This window comes from Salmo salar, chromosome ssa19 (assembly GCF_905237065.1).
Source record: "Salmo salar chromosome ssa19, Ssal_v3.1, whole genome shotgun sequence".
NCBI lineage: Eukaryota > Metazoa > Chordata > Actinopteri > Salmoniformes > Salmonidae > Salmo > Salmo salar.
In genome coordinates, this window is record NC_059460.1 from 23,614,178 (window position 1) to 23,630,875 (window position 16,698).

Sequence of the window (16,698 nt, forward strand, 5' to 3'; positions counted from 1 at the left end):
GTGACAAAATCGGATTTTGTGTGTTCAGACAGCAGTCATTTGCTGACTTTGCTACTACTCTAGTTGTCATAGTAACAACAGATATGTGCGCAGTGGTGTAGCCTGATTGGTAGTGGTGCTTACTATCACACAGAAATGATTGAGCAGGCTAAGGGGAAAAAGCCTGCCATGGACATTTCCCAGTTGCTTTAAATGTTCAAAAACATAGTGTTCAAAAGATAAGATGATCCAACTTACAAAACAAGTCATTTTTGTGTGCATGTTCCAGCTAACACATAGACTGGAATTCAATCAATTCCCATTTGCAATGTTCATCTATTATTTTGTGTCTCCTTAACAGGGGAATGGTTTCTGCTCTATAATGTCTGAAACTCTGGCACAAAAAGACATGTTTAAACCCAGTGCGAGAGCTGTTATAGGTATTCAAGACCAATATTTCACACTGTGTCCCTAATAAATTAATATTCACAGTGTCGACACTCCACCTGACACACAATCAATTCTAAGGACCTTGTATTTACTTTTAAGCTGTTGTTGGTTTCACTTAGATTGTTTATACCAAGAATGTAATACCAAGAGTTAATACCAAGCATTCAATAAAGCCATCAAGGACACTATTCAGGCTTGGTTTGTGGTCATCTTTAACACTACCTGATGCTTTATAAAGTATTTATAAAGGCTTCATGAAGCCTACGTTAGCATGACATAGTTGGAAATGGTGCCATACCAATATCTAGTATGTAAGAATATATTTCAGTATGTAACAGTGAATGAGTATGTCAAATCATGTCATACATTGTGGCTCTTTCAGCTATGCATATAAAGACTTCATGGATGCTACATCCATATCACAACCCTAAGTAGCTAAAATGTGACGAACCATATTTTCTTTCAAGAGTTTTGCCAAAACACCTTTCCCAGTATGCAAACAACATGTACAATCTGTTCAAATCCATTCAGGACTTATTAATACAAACACATTTTACCATCTAATCTGTGGTCGGCCATGTAATGTTCATTACTTCTCATCAACAACATTAAAGGGTATTGCTTTAATGATGGCCTTAAAGTTTCATTAGAGAACATAGACTATTTGCATTTACTTGATTTGGCCCCTGTAGCTCCTACTCATAAAAAATGTATTTTGCCAATTAATTTAGCTTTCATTCTTCCATTTCCTGCGGTTACCGGTATGTACATTTCGCTTCCCAATAAATCATCCATTTGACATTGTTGCCTCTGGATAGATAATATGGATAATTGTGGGTAATCTAACGCACAATGACAGACGAATGGACGACACATAATGTACAATCCAAATCACCGTCGCACTTAATATTTTTGTGATTTCAGTGCAATGGTGAATTGCACTGTATATGCACTGTATATTACAGTACAGTATGTGTGATCCAGGGCCTGGCCTCGCACTGTCATTGTGCGTTAGAACAGGGGTTTTCAAACTTGGGTCCGCAGAGGTTCTGCAGGGAGTCCGCATATGTATATTTTTGGGGGATTTTTTTATGTGAAAAAATATAATTTAATGAATATACAGTAGCTATCGGCAACCAAATACCATTGTGGATACCATTATGTCTCTAAATCCAGTATGAAGGAAGTTAGAGGTACAGTGCATTCAGAAAGTATTCAGACCCCTTGACTTTTTCCATGTTTTGTTATGTTACAGCATAATTCTAAAATAGATTCAATCACTCTACAAACAATAGCCCATAATGCAAATTTGTAAAAAAAAATTCATAATGAAATATCACCTTTACATAAGTATTCAGACCTTTTACTCTGGCAGCAATTTCCGCCTCGAGTCTTCTTGGGTATAACGCTACAAGATTGGCACACCTTTATTTGGGGAGTTTCTCCCATTCTTCTCTGCAGATCCTCTGAAGCTTTGTCAGGTTGGATGGGGAGCGATGCTACACAGCTATTTTCAGGTCTCTCCAGAGATGTTTGATCGGGTTCAAGTCTGGGCTCTGGCTGGCCCACTCAAGGACATTCAGAGACTTGTTCCCGAAGGCAATCTTGACCTGTCTTGGCTGTGTGCTTAGGGTTATTGTCTTGTTGGAAGGTTAACCTTCGTCCCCAGTCTGAGGTCCTGAGTGCTCTGTATCAGTTTTCATCAAGGATCTTTCTATACTTTGCTCCGTTCATTTTTCCCTCAATCCTGACTAGTCCCCCAGTCCCTGCCACTGTAAAACATCCCCACAGCATGATGCTCCCACCACCATGCTCCACCGTAGGGATGGTGACAGATTTCCTCCAGACGTGACGCTTGGCATTCAGGCCAAAGAGTTTAATCTTGGTTTCATTAGACCAGAGAATCTTGTTTCTCATGATCTGAGAGTCTTTAGGTACCTTTTGGCAAACTGCAAGCGGGCTGTCATGTGGCTTTTATTGAGGAGCTGCTTCTGTCTGGCCACTCTACCATAAAGGCCTGATTGGTGGAGTGCTGCAGAGATGGTTGTCCTTCTGGAAGTTTCTCTCATCTCCACAGAGGAACTCTGGAGCTCTGTACGAGTGACCTCCCTCAGCAAGACCCTTCTACCCCGATTGCTCAGTTTGGCCGGGCGACCAACTCTAACTTCTTCCATTTAAGAATGATGGTGGCCACTGTGTTCTTGGGGACCTTCAATGCTGCAGATTTGTTTTGGTACCCTTCTGAAGATCTTTGCAACTACACAATCATATCTCAGAGCTCTACGGACAACTCCTTTGACCTCATGGCTTGGTTTAAAATAGATAGGTGTGTGCCTTTCCAAATCATGTCCAATCAATTGAATTTACCACAGGTGCGCTGGCGATTTTAGCATGTAACTCTTGGTGGTGCAACAAAAAAAATATTTGGGGGGGATGCATGCCAGCAAAGCCACTACAAAACACAACACAAAACTATACAATACATTCTTCAAATTAAATCAAATCAAAGTGTATTTGTTACGTGCGCCGAATACAACAGTTGTAGACCTTACAGTGAAATGCTTACTTACAGGCTCTAACCAATAGTGCAAAAAGGGTATTAGGTGAACAATAGGTAAGTAAAGAAATAGAAACAACAGTAAAAAGACAGTGAAAAATAACAGTAGCGAGGCTATATACAGTTGCGAGGCTGTAAAAGTAGGCAGGCTACATACAGACACCGGTCGGTCAGGCTGATTGAGGTAGTATGTACATGTAGATATGGTTAAGGTGACTATGCATATATGATGAACAGAGGAGCAGTAGCGTAAAAAAGAGGGGTTGGCGGGTGGTGGGTGGGACACAATGCAGATAGCCTGGTTAGCCAATGTGCCGGAGCACTGGTTGGTCGGGCCAATTGAGGTAGCATGTACATGAATGTATAGATAAAGTGACTATGCATATATGATAAACAGAGAGCAGCAGCGTAAAAGAGGGATTTGAGGGGGGGGGGGGGCACACAATGCAAATAGTCTGGGTAGCCATTTGATTACCTGTTCAGGAGTCTTATGGCTTGGGGGTAAAAACTGTTGAGAAGCCTTTTTGTCCTAGGCTTGGCACTCCCGTACCGCTTGCCATGCAGTAGTAGAGAGAACAGTCTATGATTGGGGTGGCTGGGGTCAATTTTAAGTGCCTTCATCTGACACCGCTTGGTGTAGAGGTCCTGGATGGCAGGCAGCTTAGCCCCAGTGATGTCCTGGGCTGTACGCACTACACTCTATAGTGCCTTTGCGGTCGGAGGCCGAGCAATTGCCGTACCAGGCAGTGATGCAACCAGTCAGGATGATCTCGATGTTTGCACTATAACGGTGACAAACGGTGCCCACAAACTGTTAGGGCCTACATAAAGCTGTCCCAACAGCAGAGTCCCAACAGCAGTCCCCAACACCTTACCACTGCCACACCTGGCTATCAGCGGAGCCTTGTCTGGCAGCGAAACAGTTCATATAGCCTCATTTACTCTCTTTTAAAAAAACATAGCTGATGTGGCTGACTTGCTTAAACAAATGTGGTTTCTACTGACAATTGAGACGTACAAACTATGGTATAAGAGGAGGACAAGTAGATAAGAGGCACTCCGTAATTTCAATTAAGACATTAATGAGTGAGCTAGGACGGACGTAGTCAATATAACTGTTTGTTCAGTGCTTTTGAAATGTACAGCGACAGAATTGAAAACATGGGCCGTACTCACGGTGTTCTCCCTGTACACCGTCAGAACCGTAGGATAAATAAAGGGGGCATATAAGCAGACAATGAAAGCAGTTACAATAGTCGATTATTACATTTCTCTAAAACAGGTTATAGGCAACACGTGCACCACCAAGTCAGAACATTAGGCACAATTAAGAGGGGAAAATATACCAAATTATTAGGGTGAGGCACATGGGCTAGTAACAGCTTACTACACAACATACAATATTACTTTCTTAGGTACAGTATACATTTCTCCCTGGCATATACATAATTTATGCCACAGGATACAATACATTTTTGTACTCACCTTGTTGTGCTGTGCTCACTTGAACAGGAAGGTGGCATGACGGTCCTTTTGTCATGGCATTCTCTGGATTTGTGGTGCTTTCAAGACAACTGGGAACTCTGAAAAAAACAAGGTTAAATGATGATGACGTATTTTCCCAGTCGGAGCTAGTTTTTTCCTGAGTTCCCAGTTGTCTTGAACTCACTGAAGTCAGATTTCCCAGTTCTGAGTTAACAGTTGTTTTGAGCGTGGCAGAAATCATGCTGGATTGACAGCATGGCCAATGTTGATTGTTTATCATTTTAAGCTTGGAAAAGAAACCCTTTAACCAATAATTGGGACCACACACCCACTCCACTGAATAGCAGGCTATGGATTGCTTGCAGATAGACACTGATTCATTCCAAACCACTCATTATTGAATTTGCGATTTCTAACTTGAGCACCAATACATTTTATCTATAATTTCTCTTCATTTCTTCTCTTCATATGAGACAAATTAAAAATGATTTTCCAGTAGATTGTCGGCTTGACTCATGATGATGACTGCTAGGTAAGATTTTGAAAGTATGATTTTGACATGATCAGTCCAATCAAAGCTACTGTAGATATAACGTGATTTGACATAATTTTATCTGTGGCCAATGACCTTGAGCCTTATTGGATAGGCACTTCTAATGTAACTCTTTGGCAGCACACAAGGGGCTTGAATTTTCACACTCGACCCTTTGATTTGGCAGTGCTGTAGTGTCCCCATGAGTGACAGAACACTGAGCCAATCATGGCACAACTAGAGAACATTACCAACCCCTACGCTCCATATTTTCTGCTGGTTGACCCACCCCCACAGAAAGCACTGAGCTAGGCTGAAACGACTGCATTTTAAAGCGCCTTACTCAAGAAAGCAAAAAAGAGACAAAGTTTTTATGCAGGCTTTATTAACTCTATGATTATTATTTTTTTAATTACATTGTTTGAAAACTGATATGTGACACGTATGACAGTTTTTGTTCTAATTGTTTTTGAAACTATAGGCTATTTTTTTACAAAACTCTACACACTAGTCACAAAACCTTACACCAAACCAACAAAACATCATACATCTTCTGCAAAAGCCAACAATTCTTGCAAAACCCTTCAAACACTTTAAAAGAAATTGTGTTTTTGCGTCAATACAGTACACACAAACCTTAATTTGAATAAGCACATGAAGCACCAACTACGCACTGATAGTTTAAATGAAAAATACTTGTGGCTTTTGCTTTTTCTGTGTGCTGGAAATAGGAGTTAGCAATAAAGTTTTCTCATACATGTAGTAAACACACATATACACAGGTATCCAAATGTGTAAAGTATGGATGTGTATTCCGAAACTAACACACTCTCAAAATGTTCTAACACTCCTCAAACAACAAAAGGCGAAATAGTGTAGCAATGCAAAGACTAATGTTTACAGTTTTGCTAGAAGTGTGTTATTACATTGCAAACAGTGTAAAGCAGTGAGTTGTGTTTACAGTTTTTCAAAAAGTTTGTTGTAAAATTACAAACTGAGTGTAAAGCAGAGTACGTGCATTCAGTTTGGCACACGTGGTAATGCATTGGCTACAAGTGTTAATGGTTTCAGATAGTGCTTCAAGAATCACTGTTAGTGTTTAAGCATTCAGAAAAAACTGTAATGCCAAAATAACATGCAAAACAGGCAACCCCCCCCCCCCCATAGAAATGTGGGGCTCCAATCAAGTTGTAGAAACATCTCAAGGATGATCAATGAAAACAGGATACACCTGAGCTCAATTTTGAGTCTCATTGCAAAGGGTCTGAATACTTATGTAAATAAGCTATTTCTGTTTTTGCAAAAAAAAGAAAAAACAGTTTTCACTTTCTTTTGTGTATTGTGTGTAGATTGATGACTGAAACATATATTTGATCAATTTCAGAATATGGCTGTAACGTAACAAATGTTTAAAAAGTCAAGGTGTCTGAATATTTTCCAAATGCACTGTAGTTTCATTAGCCAATGCTAACTAACTAACGCAATGACTGGAAACGTACAGGAACCGTGAGCATGTTCCTGTTCATCCAACTCTGGGGAAGTAGATAAATGGCTTCATTGCCAAAATCTCGAACTATCCCTTTATTAAGAAGGAAATTACAGTCATTAGAGCTAATTACAGTATTTTTTCTGTATAGAAAATTCTTAGGTGGCCATCTAAGTGGTAATTTTCCAGATGGAGAAACAGTTTCAGCGTCAACTTAACCAACCAAAACCAGATAGCATGCAGAATATATATTGCACTATATATACACTGCTCAAAAAAATAAAGGGAACACTTAAACAACACAATGTAACTCCAAGTCAATCACACTTCTGTGAAATCAAACTGTCCACTTAGGAAGCAACACTGATTGACAATAAATTTCACATGCTGTTGTGCAAATGGAATAGACAACAGGTGGAAATTATAGGCAATTAGCAAGACACCCCCAATAAAGGAGTGGTTCTGCAGGTGGGGATCACAGACCACTTCTCAGTTCCTATGCTTCCTGGCTGATGTTTTGGTCACTTTTGAATGCTGGCGGTGCTTTCACTCTAGTGGTAGCAAGAGAGTCTACAACCCACACAAGTGGCTCAGGAAGTGCAGCTCATCCAGGATGGCACATCAACGCGAGCTGTGGCAAGAAGGTTTGCTGTGTCTGTCAGCGTAGTGTCCAGAGCATGGAGGCACTACCAGGAGACAGGCCAGTACATCAGGAGACGTGGAGGAGGCCGTAGGAGGGCAACAACCCAGCAGCAGGACCGCTACCTCCGCCTTTGTGCAAGGAGGAGCAGGAGAAGCACTGCCAGAGCCCTGCAAAATGACCTCCAGCAGGCCACAAATGTGCATGTGTCTGCTCAAACGGTCAGAAACAGACTCCATGAGGGTGGTATGAGGGCCCGACGTCCACAGGTGGGGGTTGTGCTTACAGCCCAACACCGTGCAGGACGTTTGGCATTTGCCAGAGAACACCAAGATTGGCAAATTCGCCACTGGCGCCCTGTGCTCACAGATGAAAGCAGGTTCACACTGAGCACGTGACAGACGTGACAGAGTCTGGAGACGCCGTGGAGAACGTTCTGCTGCCTGCAACATCCTCCAGCATGACCGGTTTGGCGGTGGGTCAGTCATGGTGTAGGGTGGCATGTCTTTGGGGGGCCGCACAGCCCTCCATGTGCTCGCCAGAGGTAGCCTGACTGCCATTAGGTACCGAGATGAGATCCTCAGACCCCTTGTGAGACCATATGCTGGTGCAGTTGGCCCTGAGTTCCTCCTAATGCAAGACAATGCTAGACCTCATGTGGCTGGAGTGTGTCAGCAGTTCCTGCAAGAGGAAGGCATTGATGCTATGGACTGGCCCGCCCGTTTCCCAGACCTGAATCCAATTGAGCACATCTGGGACACCATGTCTCGCTCCATCCACCAACGCCACGTTGCACCACAGACTGTCCAGGAGTTGGCGGATGCTTTAGTCCAGGTCTGGGAGGAGATCCCTCAGGAGACCATCCGCCACCTCATCAGGAGCATGCCCAGGCGTTGTAGGGAGGTCATATAGGCACGTGGAGGCCACACACACTACTGAGCCTCATTTTGACTTGTTTTAAGGACATTACATCAAAGTTGGATCAGCCTGTAGTGTGGTTTTCCACCTTAATTTTGAGTGTGACTCCAAATCCAGACCTCCATGGGTTGATAAATTGGATTTCCATTGATTATTTTTGTGTGATTTTGTTGTCAGCACATTCAACTATGTAAAGAAAAAAGTATTTAATAAGATGATTTATTTCATTCAGATCTAGGATGTGTTGTTTAAGTGTTCCCTTTATTTTTTTGAGCAGTATATATATATATTCTTAAAGGCCCAGTGCAGTCAAAAATGTGATTTTCTTATGTTTTATACACTACATGACCAGAAGTATGTGGACACATAGATGTTGGAACATTGCTGTGGGGACTTGCCTCCATTCAGCCAAAAGAGCATTAGTGAGGTTGGGCGATCAAGCCTGGCTCGCAGTCAGCATTCCAATTCATCCCAAAGGTGTTCAATAGGGTTAAGGTGAGGGCTCTGTGCAGGCCAGTCAAGTTCTTCCACACCAATCTCTACAAACCATCGACCTCGCTTTGTGCACAGGAAAGTGCCTTCCCAAACTGATACCACAAAGTTGGAAGCACAGAATCATCTTGAATGTCATTGTCTGCTGTAGCATTAATATTTACCATCACTGGAACTACGGAGCCTAGCCCGAACCATAAAAAACCCCAGACCGTTATTCCTCGTCCACCAAACTTTACAATTGGCACTAAGCATTGGGGCAGGTAGCGTTCTCCAGGCATCCGCTAAACCCAGATTCGTCTGTCGGACTGTCAGATGGTGAAGTGTGATTCATCACTCCAGAGAACGAACACGTTCCACTTCGAGCTTAACACCACTCCAGCCGACGCTTGGCATTGCACATGGTGATCTTAGGCTTGTGTGCGGCTGCTCGGGCATGGAAACTCATTTCATGAAGCTCCCAACAAACAGTTATTTTGCTGACGTTGCTTCCAGAGGCAGTTTGGATTTTGGTAGAGCCTGTTGCAACCGAGGACAGACTATTTTTACACACTACATGTTTCAGAACTCGGCAGTCCCATCCTGTGAGCTTGTATGGCTTACCACTTTGCAGCTGAGCCCCTGTTGCCACCAGACATTTCCATTTCACAGTAACAGTACTTACAGTTGACTGGGGCAGCTCTAGCAGGGCAGAAATGTAATGAACTGACTTGTTGGAAAGTTGACATCCTATGACGGTGCCAAGTTGAAAGTCACTGTGCTCTTCAGTAAGGCCATTAACAAAGCTGAGATTTTATTTACTTAAGAAGAAAGTGTAGGAATACAGGTGAAATCAGTCAATGGCACAGACAAGATGGCATATCAAGAAGAACTATATGCTGTCAACCAAGAGGTTGTGAGTTCAAATCCCAAGTGTAGATATGTTGAATAATAATCACTGTATAAATAAACATACACAATGTAATCAACTGCGTGAGTTGAAGTCACTGTGTGTGTATCCTAACTACATTTACATTTAAGTCATTTAGCAGACGCTCTTATCCAGAGCGACTTACAAATTGGTGCATTCACCTTATGATATCCAGTGGAACAACCACTTTACAATAGTGCATCTAAATCTTTTAAGGGGGGGGGGTTTAGAAGGATTACTTTATCCTATCCTTAAAGAGGTGGGGTTTCAGGTGTCTCCGGAAGGTGGTGATTGACTCCGCTGTCCTGGCATCGTGAGGGAGCTTGTTCCACCATTGGGGTGCCAGAGCAGCGAACAGTTTTGACTGGGCTGAGCGGGAACTGTGCTTCCTCAGAGGTAGGGGGGCCAGCAGGCCAGAGGTGGATGAACGCAGTGCCCTTGTTTGGGTGTAGGGCCTGATCAGAGCCTGAAGGTATGGAGGTGCCATTCCCTTCACAGCTCCGTAGGCAATCACCATGGTCTTGTAGCGGATGCGAGCTTCAACTGGAAGCCAGTGGAGAGAGCGGAGGAGCGGGGTGACGTGAGAGAACTTGGGAAGGTTGAACACCAGACGGGCTGCGGCGTTCTGGATGAGTTGTAGGGGTTTAATGGCACAGGCAGGGAGCCCAGCCAACAGCGAGTTGCAGTAATCCAGACGGGAGATGACAAGTACCTGGATTAGGACCTGCGCTGCTTCCTGTGTGAGGCAGGGTCGTACTCTGCGAATGTTGTAGAGCATGAACCTACAGGATCGGGTCACCGCCTTGATGTTAGTGGAGAACGACAGGGTGTTGTCCAGGATCACGCCAAGGTTCTTAGCACTCTGGGAGGAGGACACAAGGGAGTTGTCAACCGTGATGGCGAGATCCTGGAACGGGCAGTCCTTCCCCGGGAGGAAGAGCAGCTCCGTCTTGCCGAGGTTCAGCTTGAGGTGGTGATCCGTCATCCACACTGATATGTCTGACAGACATGCAGAGATGCGATTCGCCGCCTGGTTATCAGAAGGGGGAAAGGAGAAGATTAATTGTGTGTCGTCTGCATAGCAATGATAGGACAGACCATGTGAGGATATGACAGAGCCAAGTGACTTGGTGTATAGCGAGAATAGGAGAGGGCCTAGAACAGAGCCCTGGGGGACACCAGTGGTGAGAGCGCATGGTGCGGAGACAGATTCTCGCCACGCCACCTGGTAGGAGCGACCTGTCAGGTAGGACGCAATCCAAGCGTGGGCCGCGCCGGAGATGCCCAACTCGGAGAGGGTGGAGAGGAGGATCTGATGGTTCACAGTATCAAAGGCAGCAGATAGGTCTAGAAGGATGAGAGCAGAGGAGAGAGAGTTAGCTTTAGCAGTGCGGAGAGCCTCCGTGACACAGAGAAGAGCAGTCTCAGTTGAATGCCCAGTCTTGAAACCTGACTGATTAGGATCAAGAAGGTCATTCTGAGAGAGATAGCAGGAGAGCTGGCCAAGGACGGCACGTTCAAGAGTTTTGGAGAGAAAAGAAAGAAGGGATACTGGTCTGTAGTTGTTGACTGTTGTCTGTCTGTCTAAATCCTTTTTGTTTGCAGGGCATCACCTATGAAATCTCATATGAAAAATATCCACGTCAACATTTGAATCCAAATGTGAAAGGTAATGTGAAATATCAATTAGCACTTTCAGCACTTTCCCATAACCAGGTTTAATGGCAGAGATCTGTAATGAACTATAATTTCGATTTATGAGATGGAATTTTATGCAGATTTAGCACTGATGTACATAGGTGTTATTCACACACATCCTTAGCCCCTCAGTGTCTCTATCTCTGCCCTCATTCACACACACACACACACACACACACACACACACACACACACACACACACACACACACACACACACACACACACACACACACACACACACACACACACACACACACACACACACACACACACACACACACACACACTTCAGGTGGGGACAGATAACCTTAACGTTGGCAGCTAGTGACAAGTTTTGGATTCAGATCATTGTCCTCGCACATCTCAGTGAACATCTGTACCTCCCAAATGGCACTCTATTCACTTTATAGTGCACTACTTTTGACCAGGGCCCACTGTAAAGGGAATAGGGTGTAATATAGGACTTACACATGATATGTGCCATATTAGAAGATTTAGGTCAGATTAACAGAGCTTACATTATTGAACTTGGAACTTAATTATAATTATTGTGCACTTCACTTGGTTCAGGTTGTGTGCAAAATGCCATCCTATTCCCCATTTAGTGCATAACGTTTGATGAGGGCCCATAGGTTTTGGTCAAAAGCAGTGCACTTTAAAGAGAATATAGTGCCATTTGGGACGTATTATTCTCTTTGTGAGGCAATTGTGCGACTCACTGGTTTACAAATAATGAATCTGTTCAAATAACTGAGGCAATAATATTACAACGTTTAAAAAAAATAAATCCTTTCCAGTCCAGAGTGTTCTGTCTCTGTTAAATGGGAAGAAAGATAAATTATTAAGAAAATAATCAAAGAATGCATATGGTTGTTTTCTAAACAAGCTAGAAAGCAAAACATTGCACTGTTATAATACACAACTCCTTCATATGACCAGGAAGTTAGAAAAGACGGAGTGGGCGGTGAGCGTAAGCTTATGCTTGAGCTCACCTTGAATGATAGTTCTTTGAAACACCCCTGTCAAGCAACTTGGATGCAGTGAGCAGTGTTGCAGTAAAATCATCTCAACCAAATTTGGAGATCCATGAAGCAACTCAAAGAACATTGAAACTGCATCAAGAACAATAACATACATTTTTCGGGGTGTATTTTAGGATGTTGTTCACAGCAGCACTGACTGATGTGTTGTCTTGACAACTGTCTCAGAGTTTTGAATGACCCTTCCCCCTTTCGTTCCATGCAAGCTGAAAACCTAGCTAGCCAGTAACTAGCTAACACCAGACACAGATGAAAGCGGAAACATTGAAGTATCTTTAACATAGATGAATAGGGTAAACTTTTCATTATATTTGCTGACACCCTACAGTCAGATTCTGGCACCAGCAGAGTGGCTGTCTAGCTATATAAACCCCTCCCGGTACTTATTTAAAGGAGGTAATAGAATATCATGTTACCATTGGTTAAATTTAGAGTGAAGGCAACGCCACCTTGTGCCCTTAATAATGAATCCGTGTTTGACATGGGGAAGGGGCCCAGTAACTTTATGATCAAACTTGATAAATGTAGAAGCAACAGTCATTTTTCATGCTTTGGTCATCATACTTTAATCTTGTTTCATCCAAATATCATCCAATTTAATGAAAAACATGACATTTAAATCTGCTGTGCCATGTGTTTCTATCAACACCAGCATGACAGCTTGCCCCACCCTCCTTGTGTGAGCTGATTGGCTGACAGGGCTGGGTGGGCGAGGCTGTGAGGAGGTCCGTGTTTGACTGTATAACACTGGAAGGAGAGAGAAGAGATTCTGTAGTCTGCGAAGTAATCTGCCTGCATGTGTTCTGCTCCACTCCGCTCTCTCCATCGCTGAGGTTCAGACTCCTGTCACTGATCAACTCAGCTCCTGTTCTTTCGTACTCTGCCATGCTCTCTCAATCTGCTGCTTTCTTTATCGTCACTCCTTCTCTCTATTCTTATCTCCATTTCACCTTTCTGTTTTACACACTTTTTATTTCATCTCTCTTTTTATAATCTCTGAATTTGGCATTCTCCATTCACTACCTGTCTCATTGTTCCATCTCTCTATTTTCATATTTTCCCCCATCCCCCTGTCTGTCTGTCTGTCTGTCTGTCTGTCTGTCTGTCTGTCTGTCTGTCTGTCTGTCTGTCTGTCTGTCTGTCTGTCTGTCTGTCTGTCTGTCTGTCTGTCTGTCTGTCTGTCTGTCTGTCTGTCTGTCTGTCTGTCTGTCTGTCTGTCTGTCTGTCTGTCTGTCTGTCTGTCTGTCTGTCTGTCTGTCTGTCTGTCTGTCTGTCTGTCTGTCTGTCTGTCTATCTTTTCCTTTCTTTCATTTTCTTCTTGGAGGCTGTCAGTTGATATCAGTGCAGAGTGCCAGGGGCTAAGGGAGGCTAACATCAGCAGATGTCTGGAGAAAATTACTGCTTGATCAGTTTGGGGGCTGGCTGAGGCAAAAGACAGGATCTGGGATTTATTCTGATTTCCACCACCTGCTCGATGCTAGACTCTGACTACATCCACTGAGCTGTTCTTTCACAGCAAAGAAAGACAACAAAACTGCAGAATGGGGACAATAAAGTTTCACTTAAACACTACAAGAACCAACTAAGAGAACTAACAACTACATGATGAATGCCACAGACCACCAAGGGTTGATCTCAGTGGGCTATACCAGGAACCTCAGCACTGCTGGGACTCTGGGAACCCTCAACATAGACTCAGAGGGAGTTGGTATCAAGGACTCCTCAACGGGATGTTACGAGCAGCTCCTCATCTCTACCGAGGTCTTTCTCACACTGGGGATAGTCAGTTTATTAGAGAACATCCTGGTGATTGCCGCCATCATCAAGAATAAGAATCTCCACTCTCCCATGTACTTATTCATCTGTTCGTTGGCCGTGGCAGACATGCTGGTCAGCGTCTCCAACGCCTCCGAGACCATCGTCATAGCCCTGATCAACGGCGGCAACTTGACCATCTCCGGGTCACTCATAAAGAGCATGGACAACGTGTTCGACTCCATGATCTGTAGCTCACTGCTGGCGTCAATCTGTAGTCTCTTGGCCATCGCCATAGACCGCTACATCACCATATTCTACGCGCTGCGCTACCACAACATTGTGACGGTAAAACGAGCGATGGCGGTAATCGTGTGCATCTGGTCGTGTTGTGTGGCGTCGGGCGTGCTCTTCATTATCTACTCTGAGAGCACCACGGTCCTCATCTGCCTCATCACCATGTTCTTCACCATGCTGGCGCTCATGGCCTCGCTCTACGTCCACATGTTCATGCTGGCCCGCCTGCACATAAAGAGGATCGCCGTGCTGCCCGGGAACGTTCCCATCCGCCAGCGTGCCAACATGAAGGGCGCCATCACCCTCACCATCCTCCTGGGTGTGTTCGTAGTGTGCTGGGCTCCCTTTTTCCTCCACCTCATCCTCATGATATCATGCCCCAGGAACCCCTACTGCGCCTGCTTCATGTCGCACTTCAACATGTACCTCATCCTCATCATGTGTAACTCTGTCATCGACCCACTGATCTACGCCTTCAGGAGCCAAGAGATGAGGAAGACCTTCAAGGAGATCTTCTGCTGGTACAGCCTGCCAAACCTGTGTCTGTGCGAGCTGCCCGGAAAATATTAAACTACCAAACAGCTGGGAATCTGTCAGAGACCCAGTAAGTGTGACAACTGCTGAGGTAGCATCTGTGTCTGTGTCTCGTCACATGAAAGAGCTGAGAGGTTGTATAGGCTACATTATGGTGTAACGGTGTAAATAAGATAAGATGTTTTTATTGCTACCAGATAGGTGCAGTTTAAATGTGTTGCTTTACATAGTAGTACAGAGCCCTTGGAGAGAATTAGGTTTAAGTGCCTTGCTCAAGTGCACATGAACAGATTTTTCCCCTTGTCGGCTCAGGTATTTGATCCTTCGGTTACTGGCCCAATACTCGAACGGTTAGGCTACCTACTGCCCATGTACAATATGGTGTAACAACTACAGTATGGTGGAAGTTGAGGGTGACAACTGCTGAGGTGGCATCTGCCTCTCCTCACATGAAAGATACTGCCTAATTGTGATTAGTGAGAACTGATTTATCCTCATCCTGCCCCGTGCTCCAGGACATGGCTGTAAATTATTAAAAAGTAGTTCCTCTAAATTGGTTCTGGTTACTATGGTTCGGATTGCGGAGGAGGTAGGTTGGTTTACATACACCCTGTACAAAACACAACAGAAATAACTTTGTTTCTTTTCAGCACAATCAGGCATATTTTGGTTTGTCATGACAAATGCTGTTTTTAAAGTAACTGAACCATAATGTGAGAAGATACAGTATGATGACGATATGAGAAAAGAAGATAGATATTGAATATTTATATTAGAATATTTAAACATTTAAAAGATATTTGAAGAACTGAGTGGCAGCTGCCTATGCACTATAGTATTTTTGAAGGAAAACACATAGCACTTAAATTGCACACTATATCATAATCTGAGAGTTTGAAAGATGGAAAGCTTCAAACAGATCATTCACCTCCCGTTTCAAAAACATACTGTTGCTATTGGACATTGTGAGCGAACTGCATAGGCTTCTATCGTACATAAACATCCAAACACAGTGCTTTGTAGAATAAATTCACCGCAGCATAGCTGAACCCTTTAAAGTCTCCTCTGACCCATAAAATCATTCAAAGCTGCACCAATTTTCCATAAAAATCCACAAGAACAAAGAGGAATAGCTGATAGGCAACAGAGTGCCACAAAAAGCCTGCAAAGTCGATATCTCTGTTTATAAACACAGGGTCTCTACAGTTATTTTTATTTGTGGTCGTAACCATTATTTTTGAGTTAACTCAATGAGGGGGGAGGGTATGCATTTTTTTTGACAGTACAAGGGGAGAGTTATGTAAAACAGTTTTCTACGTTCTATCTCTAAAACAAGCACTTATTGAAATTACTTGTGTTGAGAATGAAGCCTATCAGTGGAGTGGAATGTAATTTGCTTAAAATCTACCTATGCTGCTTATTTAAAAAATATAGATATTTGTGTGGACATGTGCATTTAAACAGGAACACTTAGATTTTAGTCATTTATCAGACACTCTTATCCAGAGCAACTTACAGTAGTGAATACATACATTTCATACATTTTTTTGTCTGTACTGGTCCCCCGTGGGAATCTAACCCACAACCCTGGCGTCACAAACACCATGCTCTACCAACTGAGCCACACGGGGCAATACATGACAAAGACATACTCTCATCTATATTTTTAATTCATCCTCAATATGCATTTATCAAGTGCTTGGATAATAATTTGCAGTGTAAAGTGTACATTTAACTTCTTATCTATGAATGTCTATTTTGCTCTTTATTCTAAAGTTGAAACCATTTGAGTATGTGTTTTTATGTTAATATGATGTTGTTTGTTGTTGTGGCCTTAAACATTTTGCACTGTGATGTAAAATAAAAAAAAGCAACTTGTTTTTTTAGCAACTGTGTTATGTAGGTAAGGGATAACGCCGTCGT

The 16,698-nt window shown here is 43.3% G+C and overlaps 1 protein-coding gene and 1 non-coding gene across 2 annotated transcripts; one reads left to right on the forward strand and one right to left on the reverse strand.

The window, feature by feature from the left end:
• The first annotated feature begins 13,491 nt into the window (after positions 1-13,491).
• Positions 13,492-15,330, forward strand: LOC106578596 (melanocortin receptor 4-like). The gene has a single exon (XM_014157590.2). The coding sequence runs from the start codon at positions 13,792-13,794 to the stop codon at positions 14,809-14,811; it is 1,020 nt and encodes a 339-aa protein (XP_014013065.1). The 5' UTR covers positions 13,492-13,791; the 3' UTR covers positions 14,812-15,330.
• A 1,005-nt stretch (positions 15,331-16,335) lies between these two features.
• trnat-ugu (transfer RNA threonine (anticodon UGU)) lies at positions 16,336-16,406 on the reverse strand. The gene has a single exon. It is a non-coding gene; the product is annotated as a tRNA-Thr (tRNA).
• Between the last annotated feature and the right edge of the window lie 292 nt (positions 16,407-16,698).